Source organism: Harpia harpyja, chromosome 6, assembly GCF_026419915.1.
Source record: "Harpia harpyja isolate bHarHar1 chromosome 6, bHarHar1 primary haplotype, whole genome shotgun sequence".
NCBI classification, from domain to species: Eukaryota; Metazoa; Chordata; class Aves; order Accipitriformes; family Accipitridae; genus Harpia; species Harpia harpyja.
In genome coordinates, this window is record NC_068945.1 from 27,588,991 (window position 1) to 27,616,282 (window position 27,292).

Sequence of the window (27,292 nt, forward strand, 5' to 3'; positions counted from 1 at the left end):
TATGCTGATCTTAAGCGTGATAGCACAAAGGAGTATGAAATGCCCTAATGCCCTTGCTGTATGTGTGGCGCTCTCTGGGATGGGAGCCGCAGAGGCTGCCCTTTACCTCAGGGCAGCTGCAGTCCTCAGCATTTAATTGCCTTTCTTCTTCAGACCTCAGTATATGTTTTTTAGCATGGATGCCTTCAGCAGGAGGGGGAAAAAAAAAAAGTTTGCAGGGTTGGGATTGAGGAATACTGCTGGCAAAACCATGAGTGAATCCTCTGAGGAGGAGAGTGAGCCTAAGCAGCATGCTGGCTTCTGTCCTGGAGTATCTGTAGGAGGTGGTAGCCATTCTGCCTCTGTCAGCTAGGCCTTCTCCCATGCCACATGTGTACTGGCCAGGAAATGACGAAGAAAAGGCCTGTGTGGCCAAAACCCACACCAGAAAATTGGCAACTCAGCAATGGGCGAGTACATAGATTCCTCATGCCAGAAATGGGAGGGGAAAGAGTAAACCAGTGCCTGAGGCTTCATGGAGGAACATCAGAGCAATGCTGATGGCCACCAGCTGCTAAAGCTAGCGGCACCAGCCTGATGTATCTCCCCATCATTTCTTGGAGCATGCACACACAGAGAAATTCTTCAGTGCATCGAGGAGGAGGGTATGATCTCAACACTGACAGCAGCTACACAATTTCTGCTAGAGCATCTTCCTCTGGAGGGAACTGGGTGACATGCATGCTTGTGAGGAATCGGGTCCTTTTGCACCTCCCTCTCCCTTCTGAAGAAGGTCAGTGGTGGGAAAGTGGACACTTATCCCATGTGCCACGGGTGCCTTGCGTGCTTGGACTCTGAGTCCCATCCTGAGCTGTGTTCTTAGGCACTAACGCTGAATAACCTCGGTCACATCATGAAAGTGTAGTGTGTGTGGTTCCTCACCTCCAAAATAGTTCTCATATGCTGCCTTAAAGGCCGCTCCAGAAAGCTCATGGGGTTTAACGCGTGACCTTACCCATCTTTCCTGTCTCACCTCAGGATGTTGGGTGTTTCAGAGCTGCTAAAACACAACTCGGAGGCAAGGCCAAAAGTCTGTTGCTGCACTGGATCTCATCCAAAGTGTCCAAGAGGTGCCGTGTGGGGAGCACAAAGTGTTTCTTGTTCTGGTTTGGGAATTACGTGCTCTAGAGCTGTTCTGCGGTTGGGTTTGAGAGAGATGTAGGAGGGAAGGAGAGAGAAGTTCTGTCTGGAGTGGTGTACCACACCAAGGGGACTGCAGCTCAAAGCTGGAGGACAGCGTGTGACACCCTCGGTCTGGGTTGTACAGCAGCTTTCCCTTCCCTCTGGGATGTCGTGCCTGCGGGCGGAAGGTGACTTGCACTTCCCCACCCCAGGAGTTTGCTCTGGAGCTGGGATAGCCACTGTAAAGAAAATGTACAGTCTGTCTGTTTGTGAAAACTGTGGGTTGGGTTGCCTTCCGCAGCCTGTAGACAGCCTGGCATGGTAGTTGGATAGTGCTGGATTACCTCATTGTAATCCTGATGGGATGTTAAAAGTGACCTCAATAGCACTTCAGTGTTTGTTACTTTGCTGCCAGGTGATTTAGAAGAATCTCTCTTTTAGTTTGCTGTTTCCCTGGCCCTAATAACTTCTGAGCCTTTCTCAAGTGTCAGCCGAAATATCCAACAGCCTCTTCCATGCTCTGAAAGCTTCCAGTTCCTGCTGGAAGTTGTGTTTTCACATGGGGGGGGGGGGGGGGGAAGCGTATGGAAAAACTGAGAACAGAACTGTTAAATCCTATACAGCATTAACCATCAGGATTGTTCACTGCACTATTGATTTCTCCATTTGATTGATTAAAGTTTTATTTTGTAATGTAAATTACTGACTCAGCCCTAGCCTGCTGTCTTTGTTATGCACAGGGTGTGCAGTCGGGCTACCCCAGGATATATTGGATCAAGGATATGAGCTCCCACACACAAGTTAGCGCATTAAGTGTTTGCCAGACACATCACAGTTCATATCAGGCTGTGGCTTAAAACTCTTGTTTGCTGCTTCCCCTTGTTTTCAAGATGGATTTGAGCATTTTTGTTGTTTGGGTTTTTTTTCCCCCTAGCTGCTCACAAACAAGTTCCAGCTGTTCAGGAGGAGGCCACTTCCGAATATAAGGTACCTGCAAAAATCAACGTGCTAATGCAGCTGCTGCTCCGAAAAGGAAAAGCAGAGACCAGCAGTTCCCTGTGTGCTCCCCCTTGCACGGCCTGCATGCGGGCTTTTCACGCTTGGCTCTGCAGCTAGGTCACCTCGGGCACCTGCGCATTACTTGTGCTTGCGCCCGAGGGCTCACACAGAGAGATGCAAGGCTTTGACGTGGGCTGCCACGCTGGGGTTTCCATGCACGATGGCTTTCACTGGCTAGACGGCGATTCCACACACATGCGAGCACAAAAATATAATTGGGATTACGGAGGATCAAAACCAGTCCGGGAGCCAAAAAGGTCAGACAGTTGGGGAAAAATAGGAGCGCGACGCAAAGGAGGCATGGTTGCAGCATGTGCATGAGCTGTGTGATAATTAGTGTGCTGTATTTATTGCTCTTAAGTAGCGTATCAAGTTCAACGCTGTACCCAGTACAGTCCCACTGCTGCTTCCAGCATTGTATTCCAGAAATGAACTGGGGAAAGAAGTTACTGCGAGAGTGACAAGAACTTTTGGGGACTAATGGAGCTGAGTAACTGGGGTTGTCTAGGAAAGTCAGGTTTGAAGAGTGGTTTGCAATGGGTAAACAAGAAGTGAAATTAAACTTTTTTTAACGCTCACCAGGACCGGGAAGAGAAGGAAGTTGAATTGTAGCAGGAGCAATGGAAGACAGATGTTAAGCATGTTTCACTAGGAACAGTGAGGTTCAAGCAGGGCTTGTGCTCAGCAAGTAAAGCCTGGCTTAGACAAACCTCTCTGGGGAGTGCTGTGGGTAGGGATGACCTCCCGTTGGAGCTGTGCTGAGGACACGGTGACGTTTGGCTGTCTCGGTGCTTGCAGATGTGTCCACTGCTTTGGCACCTTTTTAGGGTTCAGGTTAACCACCTCCTGGGGCGATACCTCCGGGGGAGCGCTGGGGCAGGCGGTGGGGTGGTCCCGGGGGAGATGCAGCCGAGAAGGGCAGGGAAGAGGCCGAGGTATGAGGGTGCAAGGCGGGGGGGAAGGAGCCGTAACCCGGTGCCCCCTCCCCAGCCGCAGCCCCCCCCCCCGCTCCTTCACTAGCCCCGCGGCCACCAAGCCCGGCTCGGCCCAGCCGGGTCGATCGCCCGCCCGCTGCCACCGACACGTGGGTGCCCGCACCCGTGGGCGCCATAATCCCACGTCTCCGCCAGCCAGTCTAGAGAGCGATATTTAAATGACTGCTCGGTGGCAGCCAATGAGAGGGGAAGGGGCGGGGCTTGGCTCCCCGCGGTTCCCACGGCGAGCTTCCTTGAGGGGGGAGCTCGGCGGGCGGCGAGGTGCTGGGAGCCATAGGGAAGGTGAGGTACTGGGGGTACTGGGAGGCACTGGGAGCACTGAGCGTGGCTGGCTGGCTGCATGCGTGCGTGCGTGCCAGAGGCCTTGGGGATCACAGCATTATCCTGGTAGTAGGTCCCAAGGGATGTGGGGAGCGATGATTTGCCCATCAGGCAGTGGGGTGCCATGGGCTCCAGCCACAGGTGGCACTCCATGGGCAGGGGTGGGCCGTGATGTTGGGGTGTTTCGTGCTGCATCCCTGGCAGGTGAGTGGTTAGGGTCCTGTCCGGCATTTTGTGTGAATGAGTCAAGAAAATGCCCCAATGCAAGGAGGGAGGCTGCAAGGTTAGCAGTAGTGCAACTTGCTGTATTGCAAATGAGCGCACTGACAAACAAAAATTATAGCTTGGTTTTAGCATTGAAAATTGGCCCTGGTTGTTTTGGGGAGCAGCCATAGCCTGGATCAGCTGCTCTGACTCAAGTGTCCATGCTTAGGGGAGCAGTGGCATGTTCACATCAGGGATGCTGGACTCATCCCACACTGATTTCCTGTACCTCTGTCGATGCCTCCTCCGGGCAAATTAAGCGGAGCCCTCCCAGCACAGATCACATCCTCAAATCCAAGGACTCGCTCTCAAACCCTGTGGGACAGAGGAGGTGATGGTGCGCAGGATGCTTATGAAAAGCCAGGACAGAAGAGTGGAGGCCAGCTGTTGTGCCAGAAATGCTTGTTGCCCTTCACAGTTTTGCAATCGACTGTCTTATAGGTCTCAGAAATTTTAGTGGGATCAACAAGTTTAGGAAGAGTCTCAGTGGGTTTCTAAATTTCCTAAGCTGCTTATAGCTATCCCTTTATGAGCAACATAGTCAAGAAGAAAGGTTTCCTTTTTGTGCCTTTTAAGAGAGCTTGAAGGAAGAAAACTTCCATCAAACAAAATAGCAGGACATGAGCATCACTCCCTCTATCCGGGGGGACTCCCAAATTGGGGGGTGTCAGCAGTCATTTGAGGGTGCAGTGCAGTGCCCCCTTCTAAAAGAGGTCCCTGCTGGAGCCTACCCTTTTATTAACTATAATTATATGGATCATACTGATCACCTTGCACCTGGATGCCCTTTGATTCCAGTATTGCCAGCTGAGAGCAGCAAAATTCAGTCTGGGAATAACATTCCTGCTTCCACAGGAGCCTGAGGCTGGGGGACCCTAAGCTCTGGTCTTCTGCTGCTGTTCCTGCCACCTTTTCCTCCTGGCTGCCCCCTGCCAGCAGCCCAGCAGCCAAAGATCTTCGTCCCTGCTATCAACGATGTCTGGTTCAGTAGATGACGTGCCCTGCATGAACTTTGAAGCCAACATATTTGCAAAGAGCCTGTGCCAGCACTGTTTCAGAGCCGCAGGGGCTCACCAGCATGCTATCCAGGTGAGCTCCTCCATCCCACCTGGAGGCTATGAATTCTTCATTAAGGGCCCCTTTGTTCCATGTTGGGACTCCATGTGCCTTTGTAGAGATGGAAATCCCTAAGACAAAGGCTCAGCGGACTTTCTAGATGTCTTTGGGGAAAAGCTGCATGGGGAGAGAGTCTTCCCAGGCATGGGAATCCATCATTTAACCGTGCCCAGGTCAGAGCTGGGAGCTGGCTTAGCAGGGAAGAGCTGGACACCAGGTACCAGGGGCTTGATAGATCCTGGAAGGGAAAGCAGGGATGTTGCAGATGCAAAGCTACAAGGAGGGAAGGGGGGACTGGCAGAGCAGGGACCCACCCTGGATTAATCTCTGCTTGATGCCTGCTGGCATTTACATCCTGCCTTGCCTAAAATGTGGTCCTGGTGGATGTCGCTGTGGCCCCTGGCTGTTGGTTTAGGGCCAGGGCTGAGTCCTGTCCCTGGGGCAGCTGCAGTGAGCTGGTCCCAGGGAGGGGGGGGAAGGCAGGAGGGGGATAAATCTCACAGAATTTTGGGCTCCGGATACCTTGATCCAACATGGTCCTTCGGCACAGGGCCGGACGCAAAAGCCGCTTGGCTGCCTCCAACTGGGTGACAGCTGGTTTCATGTTCACGGAGGGTTTCGTGTTGTTCACCGTCCTCCAGGAGCGACTGGCCTGGGATGATTAAATAGTAATGAGCCTCCCTCTCTCTTTCTTGCCCTCTCCCTCTCTCCCTCTGGCCCTGGGCCCTCTAAGGTTACCTCAGCCCTTCGCCCACGATCTGCTCAGAGCCGTCGCCTCTGAGCGAATCCCGGTGCGGGTGAGACGCTGGAGGGAAGGCGGCGCAGACAGCCAGCTCCCCAGAGCCTCCCCCGCTGCTGCTCGTAAGCCCCGCAGGTAACGGGGCTGGGGAGGATGCTGAGATGCCTGCAAGCCCTGACAGAGAAAGAGGCAGGGGCTGGGGCTACAGCCTTCCCTGCAAAAATCTCCCTCCCTCTTGGCTCCATTGCTTCACCTCGGGCTATCTGGGTGGCGAGGGAGTGCGGCTGCCAGCAGCATCAACTCTGACTTGGCGGGGGGGGGGCAGTTTCCCTGAGCCGTCATCCACACGCCCTGTCTCTGGGATGCCTGCAGCGTTCAGCATCAAATAGGAGCGTGCTGGGCTTCTCTGGCTCCTGAAGTAGGAGAAAAATCTCAACAGTGGGCTGGGAGAGGCATCAAGAGCCCCAGAGGCCAGGCTGCTCTCGGAGGAGGTAGAAGAAGCAGGTGTTTACGAAGGGCAGCCTTCCTCCTCATCCTCAACACGCTGATCGCACCGTTGCACCCCCTTCTTCCTCGCAGGAGCATGCCGTGGAGGTCGCAGGGCGTGATGGCGGCAGCGACGCAGACCCAGGCGGGCCCTGGGATGCTCTCCGTATTTTAGCCCCGCAGTGCGAGGTATACGTGTGCGTGGGCCCAGCGGAGGGGACGGAGCGGTGAGTACCAGCCGGGAGCCGCGCTGCTCCAACGAGCACCCTTGGTGGGAAGAACGGAGGAGGGGGAGCAGGAAGCCGAGCAGGGGGAAATTAAATGCCTTCTCCCTGATGCTCCGCACGCCAGTGCCTGGGGAAAAAGGGCTGAGCAACCCCCACGCCATGCCCTTTAACTGGATTCCTCTTGGCTGTCCCAGGAGACGTCAGGGGGACACCAAAAGAGTCTCCTTCTTCCTCACTGCCTCTAGAGCAAGGCTAGTGGTCCGAGGATGGGCTCTGCCAGCCTCTGCCCATCCAGTAGAGAGAAAGCCGGTGTGGCTCGGGCTGCCGGCGCTGCCACCCACCCCTGAGCTCTGCGGGCTGTGCTGACCACCAGCTGTCCTCTCTCCCTGACCCACAGCTGGCACGAGAGCAGGGGATATCCCCCACTCAGCCCCGGAGCTGAGGGTGAGCACAGAGAAACCGGCACCAACCCCAGCGCCTGTGCCGAAGCCAACTCTACGCTTGCCAGGGTGAGATGGGGATCTCTTGTGGTCTGGGTTATTTTGCTCTCCCCGGCCCCCTCGGCTCTTCAATGCCACTTCTGCTGGGCACATTCAGAAGGTCCTGAGATGCAAGGGGGGATCAGCTGAGACCCTTAATCCCCACAAATGAGGCTCTCCCCCTAAAGAGCACGTGAGATTTGCTCTTGGATTCCCCCATGCTGACTTCCCTATGTTGTTTCTTGCCATGCCCATTGATGTTAGGCTGGGGTCATCTTATGCTCACCCAGCTCCTTTCCCGGTTCCTTTTCACCAGCAGCTTTGGGCTGAACGGGCTCTAACTTCTCATATATGCTCTTACCTCCTTCCAGCCCACAAAAGCCACCAGTCCCCATTGCAGAGATCTGCCCTATCTTGTCTCCCAGGACGGGGAAATGACCCGGTTGTGGGACAACACTTTGGGATCAGGCAAACGGGACATGATGAGCTACACAGGCCACATGGAGGAGATGCGGCCACGAGCCCTGCAGGCAGACAGACCCAGGTGGGCTCAGCCCGTTCCCTCTGGATCCTGGGTGAGAACTGAGGCCCAGGGCTTTAGGAAAGAAATCTGCCCACTGAAAGCAGGTACACTTGGTTTGCTCCCGTGTGAGATCCTAGTTCTGGTTTGCTTTCCACCCGGGGCTCTCTGAAGTTCATGGCAGATCTCTATTTAGATTTAGCATCTCTTTACCCAGTTCTGGTCCCGGGAGGCATTCAACACCTCCGTGGCCACCATGCAAAGGGATGAGGCCCAGAGTCCATGAGATGGCATCTCTGTGTGTGCTGACCATGAACCGTGGGTCTCCCGGGTGTTCTCTGTCTGCATGGTTTGGCGTGCCCTCGGCTCGCAGTGCTGCATCCCAACACCTGGAGGGAGTCTGGGTTTTATCTCTGCCCTCCTGGACCGTTTCTAGCTCTCCTCCGAAGGCCTGCTTTGCTGTGGACGTGGTGGCATCCCGTGTTGCTCGCGCCTCCCCCAGTAATGGCCTTCTCCCCGTCCCAGACCGCCGTTCCACCAGCCAGAAGCCCAAGGAGAGCTGGCCAAAGCACCAGAAAACCGACCCTCCCTGGGCATCCACCCCACCACGTGCCACCACCGGCTCCTCGCTGGTCCACAGTGACCCGTTGGCCGGCGGCAGGCACCTCGCCGGCTCCCGGGTTCGGGAGCCCCGTGGGCACCCCGGTGGCGGGGGCACGGAGAGGCAGCACGGGCTGGAGAGGCAGGAGTACACGGTGCTGGCAGACCTGCCCAAGCCCAAGCGCCTCGGCCAGCGGGATGCTGTCAACCGCTGTGGTTCCCGCACGCTCAGCCCCGGCCGGGTGGAGGTGGAGAGGATATTTGGCTGCAAACGCAGGTGAGAAGCAACGGGTCTCCACGGTGGTCAAAGGTGGGGGATTGCCCCCCCTATGCTGTCGGGGGGCCCCCACCTCCAAATCGCTGTGCCTCAGGGAGAGAGCAGGGCTAGGTGGCAAAGCTTAGCTTTCAGCTGTGCTTAAATTTCCCTTAAAGCAAGGATTGGGTTTAGGCTCAGCACCTCCTGGCCTGGGATGCTCCCCCATTGCGGCACGCGGGCAGCTGAGGCCATTGGAAAGGTGGAGTGAAGCTGAGCTGCTGGAGGTGGAGGGAGCAGCCCACCCTCCTCATCCTCACAGCCACCTCCTGGAAGCTGCAGGACGTGCTGCGAAGCAGGGCAAGCCACGGAAAGGGGGAAGGATGGAGGTGGTCCCCACTCCCAGCATCAGTGGCTCCCCAGGGATCCAGGGTGCACTGTAAGAGCCGCTCAGGAACGGACTGGGAATGCCAAGAAGTACCCAGTGCTGGGTGGGTCTTGGCTGGAGAAGCAAGAGTGGCTCCAGTGTCGGTGGTACAGGGCAGGAGGGGATGTAAATGGGGACCAGGGAAGTATCCGGGGCAGGTGGGTGGGATGTGAAGGACCAGACGGAGGGAAGCTTAAGGAATAGTATGAAGAAGACACGGGTGAGGCAGCAGGACACAAAAGCTGGGGTGGTTGAAGGGATGGGGACAGGGAGAGGCTACGGCGCACACGGTGTCTGGGGCAGGCAGAGGTCTGTGGGGTCGGGCTTAGATGGAGCGGGGTCCGCAGGGGCTCTGCCTCTGAGCTGAGCCTGGCGGCGGCCAGACAAACTCTGTGTGCCCGTAGGAAATCGGAGACGCTGGAGGCCTTCCAGGCCTTGGAGGAGGGCCGCGTGGACCGGCTCGATGGCAAGACCCCGGTGCCACCCAGCAAAGGCCACCTAGTTCGGAGGCAGTCCAGCCCCAGCCTGCCCAGGGAGGTGAGGCTTGGCTGCATGGCGGGACCCCATCCCAACTCCCCAAGCTGCGTTGCTTTTTCCTGCCACGTTTTCCTCTATTTCTGCCATGTGTTTCTCTCTTCCAATCCCCTGCTTCCCCTTCCCTCTATTCCCAGCACTCCTCCTGCCATGGATTGGGACTCTTGGCTCTTAAATGGCAGCAGCCCTTTCACCCTTTGGGTGCAAGAGGCTTCTCTTCAGTACAGGCTGGCTCCGTGCACAGGGGTGCAATTGCTGTCTGGGGAACTATTTAACCAAACTGTCTCCCAGCCCCAATCCCGTTTTGTTCCCGCTCATCGGCATTTTTTTTTTTTTTTAAAGAGGACTCTCTGCTCTCTCTCCCCCATGTCCCTAGGGTCAGCGGCTCTCCTGGCACCTCGAGCAGCGCAGCAGAGACCCCAAGGAGCCCCTCCATTCCCCCAGCCTGGCTCGGCACCCCGAGAAGGCCAGCAGGAACCGGGGAGATCCCCAGCGCCCTGCCAGCCCCGGCTGGCTGCTGGAGAAAGGCAGCCAGAGCCCACGCTCCACCAGTCCATCCCGTCGGTCAGAGAGGAGGGCAGGGGAGCCCACGAGCCCTCCCTGGCGCTCGGAAAAAAGCTGGAGGAGCCGAGGGGAGCCTGGCCACCCCCCAAACTCGGAGAGGGGTCGAGCCACCTGGCAGGCTGGGGGTACGGGGCAAGCCCCAGAAAGGAAGAGCCGAGGGGACTCCCTGCACCCCGCGGGCCTTGGGAAGGGCTCGGATAACAGCAGGCTGAGCCGGCTAGGGCCACCGCCACGGTCCGTCAGTTCCGGGAGGTGTACGGAGAGCACGTGGAGAAGCCAGAAGGAGATCTCCCCTCCCAGCCCGGTGCGGGGGGCAGAGAGGCAACGGGTGAAGCCGGGGAAGCTGCTGCACCTCGGGGGGCTCGGGAAGCCATCCGAATGCGGCTGGCAGAGCCTCCAGGAAAAGCTGCAGCCCTCCCACCCCGGGAAGGGCACCGGCAATGACTGGAAAGGTCGAGGCAAGCCCCTGCGCCCTGCGAGCCCAACACGACCACTGGAGCAGGACTGCAGGGGTCGGGGGGATGCCCACCAAGTGCAGGCGTGGGAAAAGAACTGGAAGCGCCAAGAGAAGCCCGTGTGCCATGCGGACTTGATGCGCCAGCTGGAAAGGGACTGGAAAAGCCCCACTAGATGTCTGGATGTAGGGCTACGGCCGGATGACAGCTGGAAAAGGCCTGAGAGTCCAGCACAGTGGCTGGAGGATGAGTGGAAGGGTCCCGAGCACACTCGAGACACAAACAATCCAGAGAAGCCATTGGAAAGCGACTGGGGGAACAAGAGGCTTCTCATTTACCATGTGAGTAGGGCAGGAGCCAGAGCTGATGGGGATCCCACCAGGCATAAAACTGGCAAGCACAGGGTGGGTGGGTCCCCTGGGATGCAATTCTGTGCACCCCAGATCCTCTGCTTCTCCAGGGGAGCTGCGCTGTCTGCTCGGCACTGGGAGGAGGGAGGATGCTTCCCCCGCCGCCCCATGCCAGGAGACGGATGCTGGGATCTGGGAAACCTAGGCGAGGACTAAACCCCCATGGCTTCATCTCCTGCTTTCTCCCCCTGCAGCCCCAGCTGGATGGAGGCACATTCCCACTGCAGAGCAGCACTGGCTCCTCAGGAAGCCCGCAGCCACGTTCGAATGCCAGTGAGAAGCTCAATAAGGTAGGGGCCAGGCCCTGGGAATGGTGAGGAAGGGCAGCTGCCCTTCCCTGGAGGTCACTGTGGGCAGCACCTGGGTCTCAGCACTTGATCTGAGCAGGCTCAGCATGGTGCTGCCTTCCCACGACCTCTTGGACACCACGCTCACTAACACCCCCCCTTTCCTTTGTCCTTCGCCCATTTCTCAGGTGGGGAGACTGAGGCACGGAGCCTTTTTTTTTTAAAGCCAGAGAGAGGCAAGCAGTAGACCTAGGACAAAAAACTCAGCGTAGCTGCTTTCCTTCCCTTTATTACTGCCCGGTGCTGCGATGGCACCGAGGGTTTTATGGGGACGAAGTGGGCTTTAGCAGCATGAAAGAAGGTATGGTCAATTGTGTTGGCGTTCCTGGGATACCAAAAATGGCGTGAGAGCGGCTCTGGAGGGCTGCAGAAAGCGTCCCGGGAGCCCGTGTAGCTGGCAGCTGCACCCGAGTCCCTGCCTCTATCCCTTCTCCGTGTGCATCAGTCGTCTTGGCCAGGTTGTCCCCTGCTAGGGCCTGGCTTTGTGCTTTATACAAGGACAAACCGCAGCTGGGCAGGAAGCTCCCAAAGGCCTCTGAAACTCAAAACGGGTGATATCCCTTCCCTCGCTTCCCTGCCCCGGGCTGGAGAGGAGCCCAAAGCCCTGAGCTCTCCCTGCACACCCCGGGGCTGGTTCTCCCTACCTATTCCAGGTTTCTTCAGCACCGAGCTCTGGGCCAGACACCTTCGCTTTGCCTTGCGGTGAGAAGCATCGCCTCGGTGTAATTGCACAGGGGAGCCTGGCATTTTTTTGTGATACACAGCCTGGCATTTTTTTGTGATATGCAGCCCCTGCCCCTTTTCCTTTGGGACCGTCTCTAGCAATTCCCCTTCCCGATGCCAGCTGGCTTTCTGGGGGCACCAGAGGCCCCCCCCCCGGACCTGCTACCACCTCTGCCAAGATTGCAAATCCCTGCTTTAGGGGTTGATTTGGGGGTTGGGGACAGGGGATAAAACCGAGCAGCTTCAAGACCGAAGGTGAAGACCCCGCTGTGTTGCACACATGGACGGGACTGCTGAAAACCCCTGCCTGTAAAAGATCCTTGCCTGAAAAAAAAAAAAAAGTCCTTGCCTAAAAAAAAAAAATCCTTGCCTGAAAAAAAAAAATCCTTGCCTAAAAAAAAAAAAATCCTTGCCAAAAAAAAAAAAATCCCTGCCTGAAAAAAAAATAATCCCTGCCTGAAAGAAAACCCTGCCTGAAAGAAAACCCTGCCTGCACAAGGGCTGGGCTGCCCGGGGGTCCCTTCCTGGGGCAGCAGCGGCTCAGCCCGTCCCTCCCCAGGCTTCATCTTCACCCGGGCCAGCGGGGAAGGAGGGGGACGCGGCACCGGCCCCAGCATCGCCCCCGTCCCGGGGCCGACCCCCCCACCACCCCCCCGCTTTTCCGCGCTGCCCGGCGGCCTCGCCCGCCCCACCGGCTCCATTGGCTGCGGGCGGCCCGGGCGGCGGCGGCTGGCTGCTATTGGCCTACCGGGGCCCTCCCAGGAAGTTTAGGGGGAGGAAAGAAAAGTTTTTTTGGGTTGATTCCCCCCCCCCCCCCCGCCTTTTCTTCTTCTTTTTTTTTTTTTTTTTTCAAATTGCAAAAAAAAAAAAAAAAAAAAAAAAAAGGAGCGTGGGGCAGGCGGCGGAGCGGGCATGGTGGGGCCGCGGAAGCCGCCCGGCCGCTGAAGCCGCCCCGCCGCCCTGGCTGCCAGCGCCCGGCCCCACCGCGGTCCCGGTCCCGGTCCCGGTCCCGGTCCCGGTCCCGGTCCCGCCGCCGGCCGCGGTGCCCCCGCCATGACGGTGAGTCGGGGCCGGCCCGCGGGGTTTGGGGTGGGCTGGGGGGGGATTTCTCCACCCGGCCGTTCTCCTTCTCTTTCGGCCGGGCCTTAGGGGTGCCCCGCGGGACCACCGCGGGGCTGGGGAAGGGGCGGCGGGGCCCCCCCGGCTGTCAGCAGCCGCCTCTGCGGGGTCCCTTCTGCTCCCTTGCACCGCTGCTCCCCGGGGGGACTCTGGCTGAGGGTCGGTGCCCCCTTGTCTGCCTTCCCCGTCACCGCCGGGTACCCCTCCAGGGCTCCCCTCAGCCGCTTCGTTAGCGACGGGCACCAGCCCACCTCGGTAGACATCCCAAAGCTGAGGCCTGCCGAGCTCACCGCACCGATGACCGCAGTCGGATGTGAAATCCGCATCCCCCCCATCCCACGCCTCCTCACCCCCCGGGTGTGGGGAGCTCCTGCTCCCTGTGGGAGCCAGATGCGGTTTCGGGGCAGGGAGCATCCCATCCCTGGGGCAAGGCTTCCTCGGTGCGGATGTCTGCCGGCCCGAGAGGAAGGTTGTTGAGCGGAGCAGGGTAATGGAGGTGACAGGCCGGGCTGTGCCCGCCGGCGTTTCGCACGGGGGCGGTGGGAAAGGGCGAGCCTGTCGCCCGCTTGCTTTTGCAGCACGTCTAGATTCGAGAGCTGCATGGGTGCCCCAGCCTCGGAGCGGTTTTGCTTCCACTAAACTGAGCCAGAGCGGTTTTGTTTTGTGTTTTGGCCCGGGGCCCGCGCCTCGCGAAGCGGGTTCCCTTTTTGGAGGAGAGAAGACATTGTGCTTTCCGGGAGGCCGAGAGCCCCTCGCACCATCTCTCAGAGGTGAGAGGAAGGAGCGCTCCAGGACCTGCGGTCCTGAGGAGCTTTTGGGAGCGGGAAGAGCGGGAGGCACGGCAATGGAAGGAGCACACCTGACCATCCCAGCCTTCCCCCCCTCGGACACTGAGCTTTCTCAGCCTGCCGCAGCCTCTTCTCCACTTCTTCGTTCCAGCGCCTCTCTACCAGCCAGGAGCCATTTTTTCGCTCCCACCCCATCCCCTTTCCTTCTTTGGTGTTTACATTCTTCGGATACTTGCAGGCTGTTATCACCTCCTCTGTAGCCCTTCTTCAGCCAGAACGGGCAGCTGCCTCTCCTTAACCTGCTCTTGTAAGCCAGTCCTTCCAGATGTCACCTACGTCCCCGGCTCCTTGGGACCCCCTCCAGTGCCTCTACCCGGCCAACTGTGGGCCTGAACATATAACTCTGGTGGGTACGGATGCAACCAGGCAAAATTGCTGCTGCCACCTCCCGAGCCTAAGCCTCGCCATCCGCAGCCCCAAGCTGTGTTGCAGGGCCGTGCATTTTTGCCAGGGGTGCATCCTGCCGCATCCTTGCATCTCCGGCACCCGGATCTCTCCCAGTGGTTCGGCTTTCCTGGATATTTCCTCCTCCCACTGCTGAGCCGTTTCCTCTGGGTGGGGGGTTCGGTTTGAACCCTGCTCTCTTCTCTGCTGGTATCCTGAGCTCTTTATGCAGGATGAGGAAGCTGGATTTGGTTGTGGGGAGGGGGAGAAAAGTGGCTTTAAGCACTTTGTGCATCAACTGATGCCTAGTCCTACGGTACCGGCCCCTCTTTGACAAGAATAGTTCAAAGCCAATTCCAGAGCTGCGGCTCTGTGTCTGGGGGTGGCAGGGAAAATGGGGCTGGCAAGGAAAATGACCCCTGTGCAATTCACCCGCTTGGGAGAAGCCCTCCGGGGAGATTTTCTGGCCCCAGCACTGCATCAGGGGCAGCGGTTCTGGCAGGACTTTTTGCTGGTTTTCCCAGGGGCATACAGCCCGTTAACATTCATTATTTTGGCACCTAATGCTTTGGGATTGTAAATCCTCAATCAGACAAGACCCAGCTGATCCGTACAAAAGCCCCAACCAGGAGTTCTTTCGCTCCCTGTATTGTTTTTCCACCTCCGCAGAGCCTACCCGTTCTCTCTTCTGCCGAGCACGTGTGTGCGTCCCGGGAGGGGGGAAGGTTGCGCTTTGACGTTTCGCCTCCTTTCCTTCCCTCCTGCCACTCCCAGTTCGGAGCCGGAGCTGAAGTCACCGGATTGGAAGGGATAACGGGAAAAAGGGTGGAGCTGCTGCCACAGGGAAGGAATTAATTTTCGGGGTGCTTTTTCAGGGCGGCAGTGGGGCCGGCAGGACGTTCGGGTCCGTAGGGATGGGAATGCGTGCGTCCCCCTCGTCTCCCAGCCGCCAGCAGCGCCCATCACCTCTGCGGGAGGTGAGGTATGGGAGTCCCCCGTGCCCTTTCGCTCCCGTTTCCCTGCCTGCCTCCCTTCCCGGGTGGCTCGGGGCCACTGTTGGATGCTTCTGGCCAAGCCTGAAGCTGTAGCAGCCGGTGACCCTCCCCTTGGCGGGCCTCCCCATGCCTGCTCAAACCAATAGCCGGAGCGTCGGGGTGGGCCGGCACGTCCTCGTTTCTTGCCGCCCCATAACTTTGGGTGTAACCCAAGAGCGGCAGCTCGGGGAGATGAAAGCAGGGAAGGCTTGGCCCAGCTGGGCGGCCGGGGAGCTGGGCTTGCGGGGCAGCCGCGGCTGGCCGCCGGGCTCGTTCAGGGGGCACGGAGTGGCCGTCGGCTTGCCAAGCCCCCCCTTCTTGGCAGCTTGGTCGCGGGTGGTAGTTGTGGCACGTGAGGGACTGCTGGTGGCTTCCTCCGGGCTGGCAGGTCTGGTGCAGACCGCTGGCAGGTCCAGCTCTGGCACCGTCACCTCTCCGGCACTGTCCCCGCCTGGTTCAGCTGCAGAAGAAGGGGCAGATCGGCAAACCCTGGCATCCCCGGGGAGAAGAGGCATTGGGCTGAATTATTTGGTGGTGCAACTTCTCCGGAGCCAGCAGGGTTGGGAGGAGGGAGCAGCTCGAGCCTGTTTGGCTGAAGGCAAAGCCAGGGAGAGCGGTTCCCCTGAGTCAGCTCTCTGACGCTCCACCTTGGGAAGGAGATAAACTGGTTGGGATGCCGCACCAGTGGCGTGAGGTTAGGAGGAGGTGGGGGGTGGGAGGAAACTTCTTTCTAGCACGGGGTGATCTGGGTGAAATTCTGTTCGTCCTCCTCTTCTGTAGCTGTGGCTGAGGCTGGGCAGAGGGCAAGCTCTGCAGCAGGAGGGGGCAGAAAGAGCTGGGTAAGAGAGGACCCCCCAGCATCTTGGAGAGTCTTAGAGAGGGTCGAGGATCAAGCGTTGGTTGTGACTCTGATTTCATCTCTACCCTGGGGCATGTCGTTTAAAGGCAACGTGTTTTCACAGTTGTTGAATTGCCTCCTGGACGATTGCGGTGAGGGCTGTTTCTTGTAGAGAGCTACTTGTGTCTTTAATAAATGATTGGTGGTGAAGTTACCAGAGGGACGTAGCTCTGGGGCACGGATGGCGAGGGTTTGGACAAGGCCTGTGGTTCTTTGCAACTTTGCCTCTGTCTCCGAGGCAAGCCCCGTTGGTGGCGGTGGAGCACTCCCTTCTGCCCGCTCCCCTTGTCCCTGCCTCCCCCTCTCTGAATAAATACCTCCGAGGCACCTTGTGGAAACCTCCCTGCTGCATATTTTCCTTCAATTTTGTTTTTTTAAACCTCTTTCCTTATCTCCTGCTTCCTCTTACAGGAAAAACTGCCTGCTGCCGAAAGCTAAATCCAGTTCTCCTTCACCACTGGGTCCTACACCCCCACGAGCTTCCTAAAAGCGATGCCAGGCTATTCCCACTGTCTTTCTGCCACTGGGGACTCGCCTTCCACCCCCTGGCATGAAAAGCCCTTTTGTGGGTTTCTCCAAGACAGTAACCCTCTGTTTTGTCCTTTCCTCTCCAGCCGGATCTCCTCAATTTCAAGAAGGGATGGATGTCCATTCTGGACGAGCCGGGAGAGGTAAGCCCGAGGCGAGGGTCTGCCTCTTCCCCCAGCCCCTGCTGCTATTGATCCCCTGGTGAACAGCTGATTTGCTTCCCCCTCGCTTGCTGAGGTCGCTCCTGCTGGGAAGGACAGCGGGAAGCCTTTGGTGGAGGTGCCTCACTTTGTGTGCGGCCACGGAGGTTCGCCCGGTGCCCCTCTCCCAGCCGAGGGGCACGGGGGGGAGCTGGAGGGGACATGGAGGAGGGGGAAGAGGAGGCCGAGAGGTCACGGCGCAGAGCGTCCCTCCCTGTTCCTACGCTTCCCCCGGTAACTGCTTATCCGTTTCCCTCCTGTCTTTTCCCTTCCCTCCCCCTGCCCAACCCACCCGCAGTGGAAGAAACATTGGTTCGTGCTGACCGACTCGAGCCTGAGGTATTACCGGGACTCGAACGCGGAGGAGGTAAGCACGGCCAGACTTTCTCCAGCCCCTGTCCTCCTTCCCGGCCAGGGGGGGAGAGGAACGCAGCCCTGGCACGATCAGTACGCTCCTGGGAGAAGCAGCAGCGTCACGTCCTCCTGAAAGGCGCTGGAGGTGGCGAGCTGCTCTTTGCCAAGGGGTGACGAAGAGGACGGGCTTCTGAAGGCGGGCCGATGGGGTGGTGAAACCTGGGGGGGGCTGCCAGTGGTGGGAGGTGAGGAGAAGGGCCGGTCCTGTGGCTGGGCATCTCTGACACTCTCCATCCACGCTGCTGGCTCCCCGTGCTGTGTGGGGAAGCTGAGACTGGCTCCCAGAGAGCTGTGGGGTGAAGGCAGAGGCAGCCTGTGCTTCTGTTAAGGTGCCGGCAGGTGATGGGGGGGTTTTTTCAAAGCTGGGTTTGCACTGATGTCCTAGTGGGTGGCTGTGCTTGCAGGCTGATGACCTCGACGGAGAAATCGACCTCTGCTCCTGCACGGATGTGACGGAGTTTGCGGTGCAGCGCAACTATGGCTTCCAGATACACGTGAGTGTCCGGCACCGTGTGGACACGGAGCAGCAGCACCAAGGGACGCCGGGTGGGAACGCGTGCTCCCTCCCCGTGCCGAGATGCCGAGAGGCAAGCTGTGCAAACCTTTTGCCAGGACGGTGGCCCGGCAAGGCTGGTCGGTGACGCGTGGGTGGCAGTGCTCAGGGACATGAGTGCTGCCCGCCTGCAAAGGGAGGAGGAGGAGGCGGCTTTGCAGGGCTGGCCGAAGGCTGTGCTGGAGACGGCCCAGGAGCCGAGCTGAACGCCAGGAGTGTTTACTTGACCCATTGGCCAAGGCAGCTTCTCTAGAGCCGTGGGGAGGGAGTGGCGAGCACTGCAGATCTCAGTGTAACCTGGCTGACCGTGCTCCGAGTAACAGCCTGTACCCTGGATCTGGCGCCGGTACAATCCTGTCCTTGGCTACTTGCTGTAGCAGCAGGAGGTGGCTGCTAAGGCAGCACAAAAAACGGTGTTTCTGTGGGTGTGCTGGGCTGGGGACTTCACGGTCTGGGTTTCCCTGTAGCCTGCTGCTGTACCCCAGTGCTGGTGCCCAGCTCCCAGCACCTGAACGGCTGGATTGCATCGGCTCACGTTTGGCCAAGCGTGCCAGCAAAGTTTCTTTTGCCTTTGCTTGGAGATGGTCTCATGGAGGATGCGTAACGGGCTTCCCCGCAAAGAGCGTGTCTCTGCTCCCAGCCCTCCTCCTGGCCCCAAGAGTCTTTGAGGCAGCAGGTGGCCTCTCTAACACTGTCCAGCACCCATGCGAGCGGGTGCCTGGGGGTCTCAGGGAGCGAGTGGGAGCTGCCTGCACCTCTGCTGGGCACTGACAGGGCCTCCATTGCCTCCCTGTTGCAGACGAAGGATGCCGTCTTCACCTTGTCGGCGATGACCTCGGGCATCCGGCGCAACTGGATCGAAGCCCTGAGGAAGAATGTGCGCCCGGTCAGCGCTCCGGACGTCACCAAGTAAGAGCTGCCCCGTGCCGCTTCTCCTCTTCCCCCTCTTGCTGCCCCTCTCCCCTGGCAGGCAGGGACTGGGAAGGCCCCTCTGGAAATCCCGCTGCTCCCAGATCAGCCCTGCCCTCCGCTCCTCCTGAACATGGCCCGGATACACCAGCTGGTGACGAGGGATGAGAGCCTGATGGCTCCTGCTCTTGCACCCGCTTTTTGCCTTGCCACATCAGTTTAGCCGGGTTTTTCCACCAGCATGGCTGGAACCAGAGGTGAATCATTCCCACCCTATGGAGGAACCCCTTTCCCCGAGGGCTGGGATGCTACAGGCCCAGCTCCACGCTCAGGGTGGGGTTTTGTAACGCTGGGCTGAGCAAGGGCTGAGCCTTGGGCAGTTGGCAGCGTCTCCATCGGCATCCTTTCCCACGTGGTGCCTCTCCTTCACTGGCTGCTGCTCTGGTTTCAGGCTCTCTGACTGCGATAAGGAGAACTCCTTCCGTAACTGCGTCCCCCAGAAGGGCTCACTCCGGACAGAGGAGCAGCAGCGGCCGGGCTTGGGCTCCGAGGGGAACTCGAAGGGTGGTCTCTGGAAGGCGGACGGGCAGCGCCATGCCTTTGACTACGTGGAGCTGTCTCCCTTGCCGCAGGACCCTGGGAATCACGGGTCCCTGCAGAGGACGAGAGGGAGTTTGAGGATCTCCGACCGAACTCCCAAGCATGAGGAGCTGGAGCGGGATCTGGCCGTCCGTTCAGAGGAGAGGCGAAAATGGTTTGAGACCCCCAACGGCAGGGTCCCAAACAGCGACAGCCCAGCAGGAGACTCCTCCCGCAAGGTGGGGGAGCAGGACCTCCCCGCTCCCCCGCTTTCAGAGGACCAGCGGGTTCGGCTGAATGAGGAGATAGAGAAGAAGTGGCTGGAGCTGGAACGCCTGCCCTTGAAAGACTCGCGGCAAGTGCCCTTGACGGCACTGCTGAACCAGAGCAAGGGGGGCCATGGAGACACCAATGAGGCGCTGAAAAAGGAGGTAAGACCATCCCTAGTCTCTGAAAGTGGGATTCTGGTGGCCCCTGAGTGTGGTGCCTGGCAGCAGGAGGCTCTGCAGAAGAGCAAGGCAGAGGTGCAGGGAGATGTTCATTCGTTCTGGCTCCATTTGCCACCCCTCGAGTGCGTGGGAGCTTTTGCAACCAGGTAATGCGAGGCTGGAGACCTGCTCTTGCACACCTGGAGAGGTTCCCCAGGCCACATTTTGGTCCAGGATAAGTTAGTTGGTGGCACTGCTTGCGTGGAGTCTGTGTTTCCCAGGAGTACATCCGCAGCCTCTCTTCTCTGGCTGTTCCCAAGCCTGCAAGTGCTTCACCTCCCAGCCTTTGAAAAGAGCCATGCGCTTGTCTGTCGTCCTAGCTACCCATGTTTCCTCCAGCACGGATCCACCTCTGGAAGTTGGGATGTCTCCTCCCCTCCTTGCTAGCCCTTACCAGGCTGGGGCTGGCTTTGCCGATTTGGTCCCTTGGCAGGCTGCCATTCCCGTGGGAAGCAGCCATCTCCGTTGGCCGCGCGTGGTCCTCCCCATCCCTAAGCCCAGGGTTCGAATGCGGCACGTTGGTCAAGCCGCGGCACTTTTCCAACCCTGGCTGAGCATCTCTCTCCCCTCCCTGGTGCAGGTCCAGTCACTGCGGGCGCAGCTGGAGTCCTGCCGGGCCCGAAACGAGAGCCTTCGGGAGGCAGTGAAATCCCAGGGAGACGGCCACGTGCCCCGGGGGTACATCTCACAGGTGAGCAGGGCGCTGGACATGGGACCCTGGGGTCGCTCCCATTCCCAAACTGGGAAACGCTGGGACTCAGCTCATTGCCGAGCAGGTATCGCTAATCATTGGGTTGCCGTGGTGACCCTAAGTGGGCCCACTTGTAATCAATGTTAATTACATAAAGGCTGGTGCGTGTTGCCTGGCCTTAAAGGGGCCAGAGTATAAATGGGGAGGAGCGGGAGAGGTGCAGGATCTGTCCCCTGCTTTGTGTGTGGGTGTGATGCTGGCCTGGGCTGGGGGGGTGAGCTGTCCCCCAGCTCGGGAGCGGGTCAGCAGCTTTCTGCCGAGCTGCCTGCGCGTTCCCCAGTGGTTTGCGGCTCACCACGTGTGGTTCTTGCTAACAGGGGCTCCCGAATCCCTTGTTAAAAGCAGTCCGCCAGGCCCTGGGAAGCTCCCGTCCCTGCCAGAGCCGCCCGAGCCCTGAAGGTCACTTTGACAGCACAGCCCGTTCGTTTGCTGGGACAGCACGTGGGAAAGCCCGCCAAGCAGAGTTTGCTCGTGCTTCAGCCTCTCGCTTCTCTTTGTTTATTTATTTCCACCCCCCCCATGGGCTCGTCTAAAACAAGCGGGGTCACATCCCGTAGGGATTTCCTGGGGGGAGGCTGCCGTTCCACCATGCTGTGGGAATCTCAGGATGTGCCGTACGTGTTGAAAGATACTGGGGGGGGGACGGAAATTGGGGCTGGCAAAGCCTGTTGCAGCCATTTGGCTGTACCTAGCCCAGATAAAGAAACTCACATGTTCCGTGGTGCCGAGACCAGCCACTTACCAGTTGCTCTGTCATCTTGATCTAATATTTACAGCTCACAGGCCTCTTTATGGTCAAAAAAACCAAAAGAAGTGGGGAGGAATGGCACCTTATCTTCCTAATAACTTCACTCAAAAGGCCAGTATTTCACATCTGAGGCCAAACTTGACCTTTCCCCAAAGGGCTCGTTCTCTCTCAGCCTGCTGAGGTTCTCTGCCAGTCTGTGGACAGATCACCAAATTGATCCCTCGCCTTTTCCTCTCCTCTGGTCGATCTGTGAAGCTTCCCAGCTTCCCTCGTCTCAGTAGGGAGGGTAGCCAGCAAGGACTTGCATTCCCACAATGTGTTCCAGTGCCCTTTATATCAGCCTTCGCCTTAGTAGTGGGGGAAGGAACGGGGTGGCAAGGGGCTGTTGGGGGACACGATGGTTTCCTGGGTCTCTACTGATGTCTTAGAGGCCCTGGCTTTTTAAAATAATACTCTGGCATGGTTTGGTGGTGAACAAACCCTTCCTGAGAGGCTTGAGGCAGTGCTGCCAGCATCTGGAGGGAGAGCAGAGGCGTAGCTCCAAGGTGGGAACCGCTTTGCTTTGCTGTAACACCAGTTAACCACAGCGCTTAGCAGTGAAAGACCCAGCCCCTTGGTCTCAGAGCCATCAGAAAGGAGGGTGAGCTGTGTGAGGAGGATCCCTAAGCATTAGCCTTTGGGGAGGGCTCTTTGGCAGCCTCTGTCAGGCTGCAGGGCAGTGCAGGGTGTCACTTTTCAGGAGAAGAGGCTCAGCTTTCATTGATTCTGGGGGATGCTGCTTCATTTAAAAGGCAGATGAGATGCGGTTCTCTGGCAGTGCAGCCTGGTGGAGGGTCTGGACTGGGGTGTCGGGTGCATTATTCCCAGCTCTTGGCTCAAGAGGAACGTTCCTGTCTTGCTGCTTCAGTTTTAAGAACAGCAAGAGGAACATTTCTACCTCTGCAAAGCACGAGGGGATTGCAAGATGCGTGGCCCTGTCAAATGGTTGTGTTCAGCGATAACCTCGCTTTGAGAAGGAAAAGACCCTCCTGGAAAGTGGTCTCACTTCCTTCAAAATGGCCCTGGACTTGGGTGAGGTTTGCAAAGGCAAACATTAGCCCAGCCAGGTGCCTGTCCTGGCCCGAGCCCTTCCTCCTGCCCTCCTGGTCCCTCACCGCTCCTTTCCCTGGCACGGCAGGAGGCCTGCGAGCGCAGCCTGGCTGAGATGGAGTCGTCCCACCAGCAAGTGATGGAGGAGCTCCAGAGGCACCACCAGCGGGAGCTGGAGCGGCTGCGGCAGGAGAAGGAGCGGCTCCTCACAGAGGAGGCGGCGGCGACAGCAGCAGGTAGGAGCGAACAGCAAGCCGTGTCCCCGCTCAGCTGGGTCCCTCCCGCCTCTCCCAAATGTTTATTGCCAGAAACCGGTCATCCCAGTCATCTGGAGCCACGCTGCTGACCCTACTGGTGTGAGGCTGATGTTTCTTGGAGCATGAGCTTTGTGCTCTTCGGACCTGTGCTGCGGGGGTCTGTTTGGGTTCGGGGGGGACGGGGCATAAAGATGCTGTGGGAAATGGGGTCTTGCCCCTGTGGATGGGTGGGAGGGGGCCAGCACCTTCTTGTAGGCAGGCAGGGCTGGCAGAGCTGGCGGGGAGCTCCCACACTGCACTGTGTTAGTCTCCTCAGCAGCATTGGGTGCATCGGGATGATCCTGGGGCATGGAGAAGGTGGGGGATGCCCTGAGGGCAGAAGGGAAGGAGAGGGAATCTGCAAAGACAGGTCTGGGAGCCTGCAGCAGAAAGAGCTCAGCCAGTTCCCTGGCGTGGTTTCCCCAGATGTGCCGGAGCTGGCACAGCCTGATCCCCCATCTCCCATTGTCGCCCTCTGCAGCCATCGAAGCGCTGAAGAAAGCCCACCGGGAGGAGATGAATAAGGAGCTGGGCAGGACACGAAGCTTCCAGCAATGCAGCTCGGTCTCAGATGCCCTCCAGAAGCAGCACCAGTAAGAAACCACCTCTCCTGCTTCCCTTGCCCGATGCTGCCGCCCTGTGCCAGTGTCACCGCACCCCATCTGCGGCCGTAGCCCCCAGCTCTCCCTCCTGCCGCCTCCCCAGCTCCTTCCCTGGGGACGGTGGGTGACCAGCGGAGACTGCCAGGGCTGCTGGAGCTGTAGCGCAGGGAGGTTTATCCCCTGCTTGGCTATTTTCCCTATAGCACCTCTGTGTTCCCTACAGCATTTCTGTTTTCCCTGTAGCTTCTTCCCTCTATTTTCTTTATGGAAAGCTCCTCTGTTTCTCCTGCATGGCCTGAAGCTCCTAGAAGCACCATGCTCGTGTGCAGGAGGGTGGGAACTGAAGCCTTGGTCCACATGGAGCATTTTTTTGTGCCAATGACCGATGTGGGCAGAGGCTGCCCGTGGCAGGGGGGAAGACGATGCTGATGGCCAGGGGCCAGCGAGGGTTGTGGGGCAGCGATGAGCCAGTGCCTCTTTGGCAGGTTGGACGTGGATTCCCTGAAGCGGGAGCTGCAAGTGCTTTCTGAGCAGTATTCCCAAAAGTGCCTGGAAATCGGGGAGCTCACCCAGAAAGCAGAGGAGCGGGAGCAGACACTGCAGCGCTGTCAGCAGGAGGGGAAGGAGCTCCTCCGGAAAAACCAGGCAAGAGAAGGGATTTCCCCACCAGCAGGGACCGCAGAGTGCGTTCCTCCCCTGCACAGCACAGCCTCTCTGTTTAAAACTCCCCTATCTCTTCGTATTTGTTCCCTTCTGAGATTTTATCATCAGAAAGAAAAAAAATTAAGAGTTAGAGGCTGTAGATGGGCTCATCTTAACTATGGGGTTAAATACAGCAAGTGTATTGTGCTACTTGTAGGTGCTGCCGTCGCCTATGGGCAGGGGCTTACAAGGAGGTCTCTAAGCTGAAGTAGGGCTGGCATAAGATGGAGGGGCCAGGGCAGCAGAGAGGCCTGTGCCATGGCTACTCTGATGTCTTTTGGTTTTGCCTGCAGGAGCTGCAGACCCGCCTCTCGGATGAGATCGGGAAGCTGCGAAGCTTTATTTCGTCACGAAGCTCTGGGGACTGCTCTCCGCACAACAACGAGCGGAGCTCCTGCGAGCTGGAGGTATGAGGGTCCTCTCCGGCTGTCCCGCTGCCTCCGTCCCTACCCTGTGCCGGGGGTCTCCTCCTCGCAGTGGTTTTGGCTTGGAGCATGCGGGAGGGGGTTGCATGGAGCAGTGGGGCCGGTGTGGGAAGCAGGTATGCAAGCTTCCCCTCCGCCGCTTTCCCGGGCCGCTCGTGCTCTTTCCTGCTCCAGCCCTCCTGGCCCTTCCTTCCTTTTCCACCACCGCGCTTGCGCCGGGGCCGGCTGGCCTTTCCGAAATGGTGGCTCTTTGAGTCACCTCTGGTTCCTCTCCCACCTCCCTGGCGTAGGTGCTGCTGCGGGTGAAGGAGAACGAGCTCCAGTACCTAAAGAAAGAGGTGCAGTGCCTCCGGGAGGAGCTGCAGATGATGCAAAAGGTTGGTGTTTTCTGGGAGCCATTGGGAAAGCGGCAGGAGAAGGAGGAGAAGGGAGGGAGGAGAGCACCAGTGTTGCATGTCAACAGGGTTCAGCTGGGTTTGATGGGATGCTCAGGCCAAACCCTCTTGTCACCTGTGCTCCTTGTCCCTGCTCGCTCCGGAGCGCGTAGCAGCCGTGTACCTTGTACCAGGGAAATGTCACGGAGACTTTGCTGCTGGTTTCACCAGATGTATGTACCTATAAGTGTGGACAAGCCAGGAGCCCTTCTTTCCCAGGTGGGAAGCCCGGGTGACTCCTGCCCAGAAAACTCTGCTTCCCCAGCCACTTTTCTCTTCCCCTGGTTGTCCCCTCACTGGGTGGACGTGTTTCCTTGGGCACTGTTGCTGGGTGTGCTGCTCCCTCCACTGGCAGCAGCTCCTTCAGAGGGATTTTCAAAGACCCCTGCCAAAGGGGTACCTGAAAGAGGCTTTGAGATTCAGTGATGCTCCAGGAGTTTACAACTTTCTCACTTAAGCTTTTTGCCGAATAAGTGGTTGGGACCAGCCCTTTCAGCGGCCTGCGTCTCTGGTGGGGTTTATTTTTCCAATACGGCTGGCCCAAACACACATGAGCCATGGTAAAGCTCACATCGCCTCCTCAATTCTGATGCTGCAGATCCCCGCTGCTGCGGGACCAGTGACTCTGCCTTCCTCCCCAGCCCAGGGTTTGGGAAGCTCTACCTCCACGCTCTTCTTCTGAACGGTTTCTGCGTGGTCTGGATTGTGATGGGCTTCAAACCCAGGGCTGGCTCCCCCCTCCTCACCTACTGGTCCTTCTCCCTCCCCTGGCAGGATAAGAGATTTGCCTCAGGGAAATACCAAGATGTCTATGCAGAGCTGAATCACATTAAGGTGCGCTCGGAGCGAGAGATCGAGCAGCTGAAGGAGCACCTGCGCCTGGCCATGGCGGCTCTGCAGGAGAAGGAGTCACTGTGCAACAGCATCGGCGAGTAACGGTGAGCGTCGGGGATGCTGCGATGTCCCCTGTGGGTGCAGGTGGCTGAGACCAGCTGCCCCGCTTTGACAGAGGGATGGAAGCCGCCGGTTCCTCCCGCTCCACTCTGCTGAAACTTTAGGCTTAAACTCTTCCTTCTCTGCTTCTTGCATCCTCTCATCCTGCACCCCTGGCCCTCCTGTCATCCCTGACATTCTCCCAAGGTCCCCAGCCCCCTTCTCACTGCGCTGCTCTTGATGCTCCTGCAGCCAGCACCAACCGCTGCTCAACCGGGCTGGAGGTGGGAGCCAGCGATGCGCTGGCCTTTGCCCTGTGGCTTGGGTGACAGTGCAGGGGCAGTTACGCGCTACTTACGTAGGTGATGTTTCTGCTGCGTTCGCCTTTGAAGCGGTTTCCCTATCGCAGCATGGAAATTTTAGGTCTGCATCAAAGCAGCCCCGACTAGACCCAGCCTTCCTCCCACGCTCGCCTGCAGGCATCCCCGCTGCGGCTGGGGAGGGAAGCAGGGTGACGGGAACGAGGGCATCCCGTTGTCCAGAGCGCTTCTGCTTCTTGCTTGGATGCCGTGGCCGTCGGGATTGGGGTCACCCTGCTCCGCCAGCGCTTGCTGGTGAGCGCCGAGATGAGTTGGTCTGTAGCGGCGCACGAGGCGGCCATCTCCCCAGGGGAGCAGAAGGGACGGCATTTCTGCGCTCGGTGGAGCCTTTCTAAACCATTTCTGGTTTTGTCTCTCTCTAGGTCTGCTCTTCGTTTGTTTATCTGTTCTTGGTTTGTATTTGCTCCATTCCTTACTTGCGGGGAGGGGGAGGTTGAATCCCATCCGTTATTGCCTTGGCAAGGAATCCCACACCCCCCTCAACCTCCTCACTCCCCTCCCAAAGCTTTTTTGAAGAACCCCTTTTGCCTGCGTACCTGAGCACGTTGTTTGGACTGGCTCCTTACATGCACCTTCTCCAGGATTTTATATGTGAAAATTATATTTTGTAGAGGAATTTTTTCCCCCTGGGAAGAAGGGGAAGAGGAGGGGGAGAACTCTTACTACATCACCAGCATTTTCTAACCTGAAAAAGAGAATCTGGTTTTCCCCCCCCTCCCCAGCCCCGTTGCTCCCAGCCACACAGCCACCTTCGGCACATATTCCCTCTCTTCCAAATGTCTCCGTGGCCCCACTGGGATGCACGGCAAGGACCACGCTCCCCCTCCCGTGCCACCCCCAGGGACCTGCGGAGAAGACATGCAAGCCATAGGAGGGAGCCGCCGGGGCAGTCTGCCATGGACGTGCTTGCCTGGGACTTTTGAAAGAGGAGACCTTGGCAAGAGTCCGCATGATCGAGCTCTCTCCGTGACTGTCCTTTGGCTCCTTCAAGAACCCAAATTGGCAGGAGCCCAGAGCCACGGGGCTTCTTCTTTCTGGGGAAGAGGAGCTGTGAGGCTGCTATTGCACCCACCAGAGCCAACCTCCCCCAAGGTGGCAGCTGCTGCTGCTCTGCTGTGCCCTTCAACTTTTAACTTAATAAAATCTTCCCCTTTCACTGAGAAAAATGTGTTCCTCGGGGCGAAGGCTTGCCATGTGGCCCTAACCCAGTGTGGCGGTGGGCGGTCATTTTTCCAGGTTCCTGTGTGATTTTGGGGCATCCTGACCTGTCGCTTCTCTCCCTCTGGATTTGGGGAGAG

At 58.4% G+C, this 27,292-nt stretch overlaps 1 protein-coding gene across 8 annotated transcripts; it reads left to right on the plus strand.

Moving 5' to 3' along the window:
- Positions 1–212: 212 nt before the first annotated feature.
- On the plus strand, positions 213–27,150 carry TRIOBP (TRIO and F-actin binding protein). 8 transcript variants are annotated; one of them, XM_052788903.1, is made up of 22 exons: positions 213–2,148; positions 4,656–4,889; positions 6,235–6,368; positions 6,766–6,877; positions 7,219–7,474; positions 7,893–8,244; positions 9,052–9,184; positions 9,558–10,541; positions 10,805–10,900; positions 16,578–16,634; positions 16,990–17,058; positions 17,510–17,599; positions 18,458–18,567; positions 19,019–19,577; positions 20,215–20,325; positions 22,311–22,458; positions 23,000–23,111; positions 23,606–23,765; positions 24,116–24,229; positions 24,538–24,624; positions 25,456–25,619; positions 26,357–27,150. In XM_052788903.1, the coding sequence occupies exons 2-21, from the start codon at positions 4,776–4,778 to the stop codon at positions 25,615–25,617; spliced, it is 3,960 nt and encodes a 1,319-aa protein (XP_052644863.1). In that variant the 5' UTR covers positions 213–2,148; positions 4,656–4,775; the 3' UTR covers positions 25,618–25,619; positions 26,357–27,150. The 8 variants fall into 8 exon arrangements, with proteins under 8 accessions (XP_052644863.1, XP_052644862.1, XP_052644864.1 ...); XM_052788902.1 differs by lacking the exon at positions 213–2,148 and adding an exon at positions 3,292–3,497; XM_052788904.1 differs by lacking the exon at positions 213–2,148 and adding an exon at positions 3,293–3,497 and having other exon boundaries at positions 7,273–7,474.
- Positions 27,151–27,292: the final 142 nt, after the last annotated feature.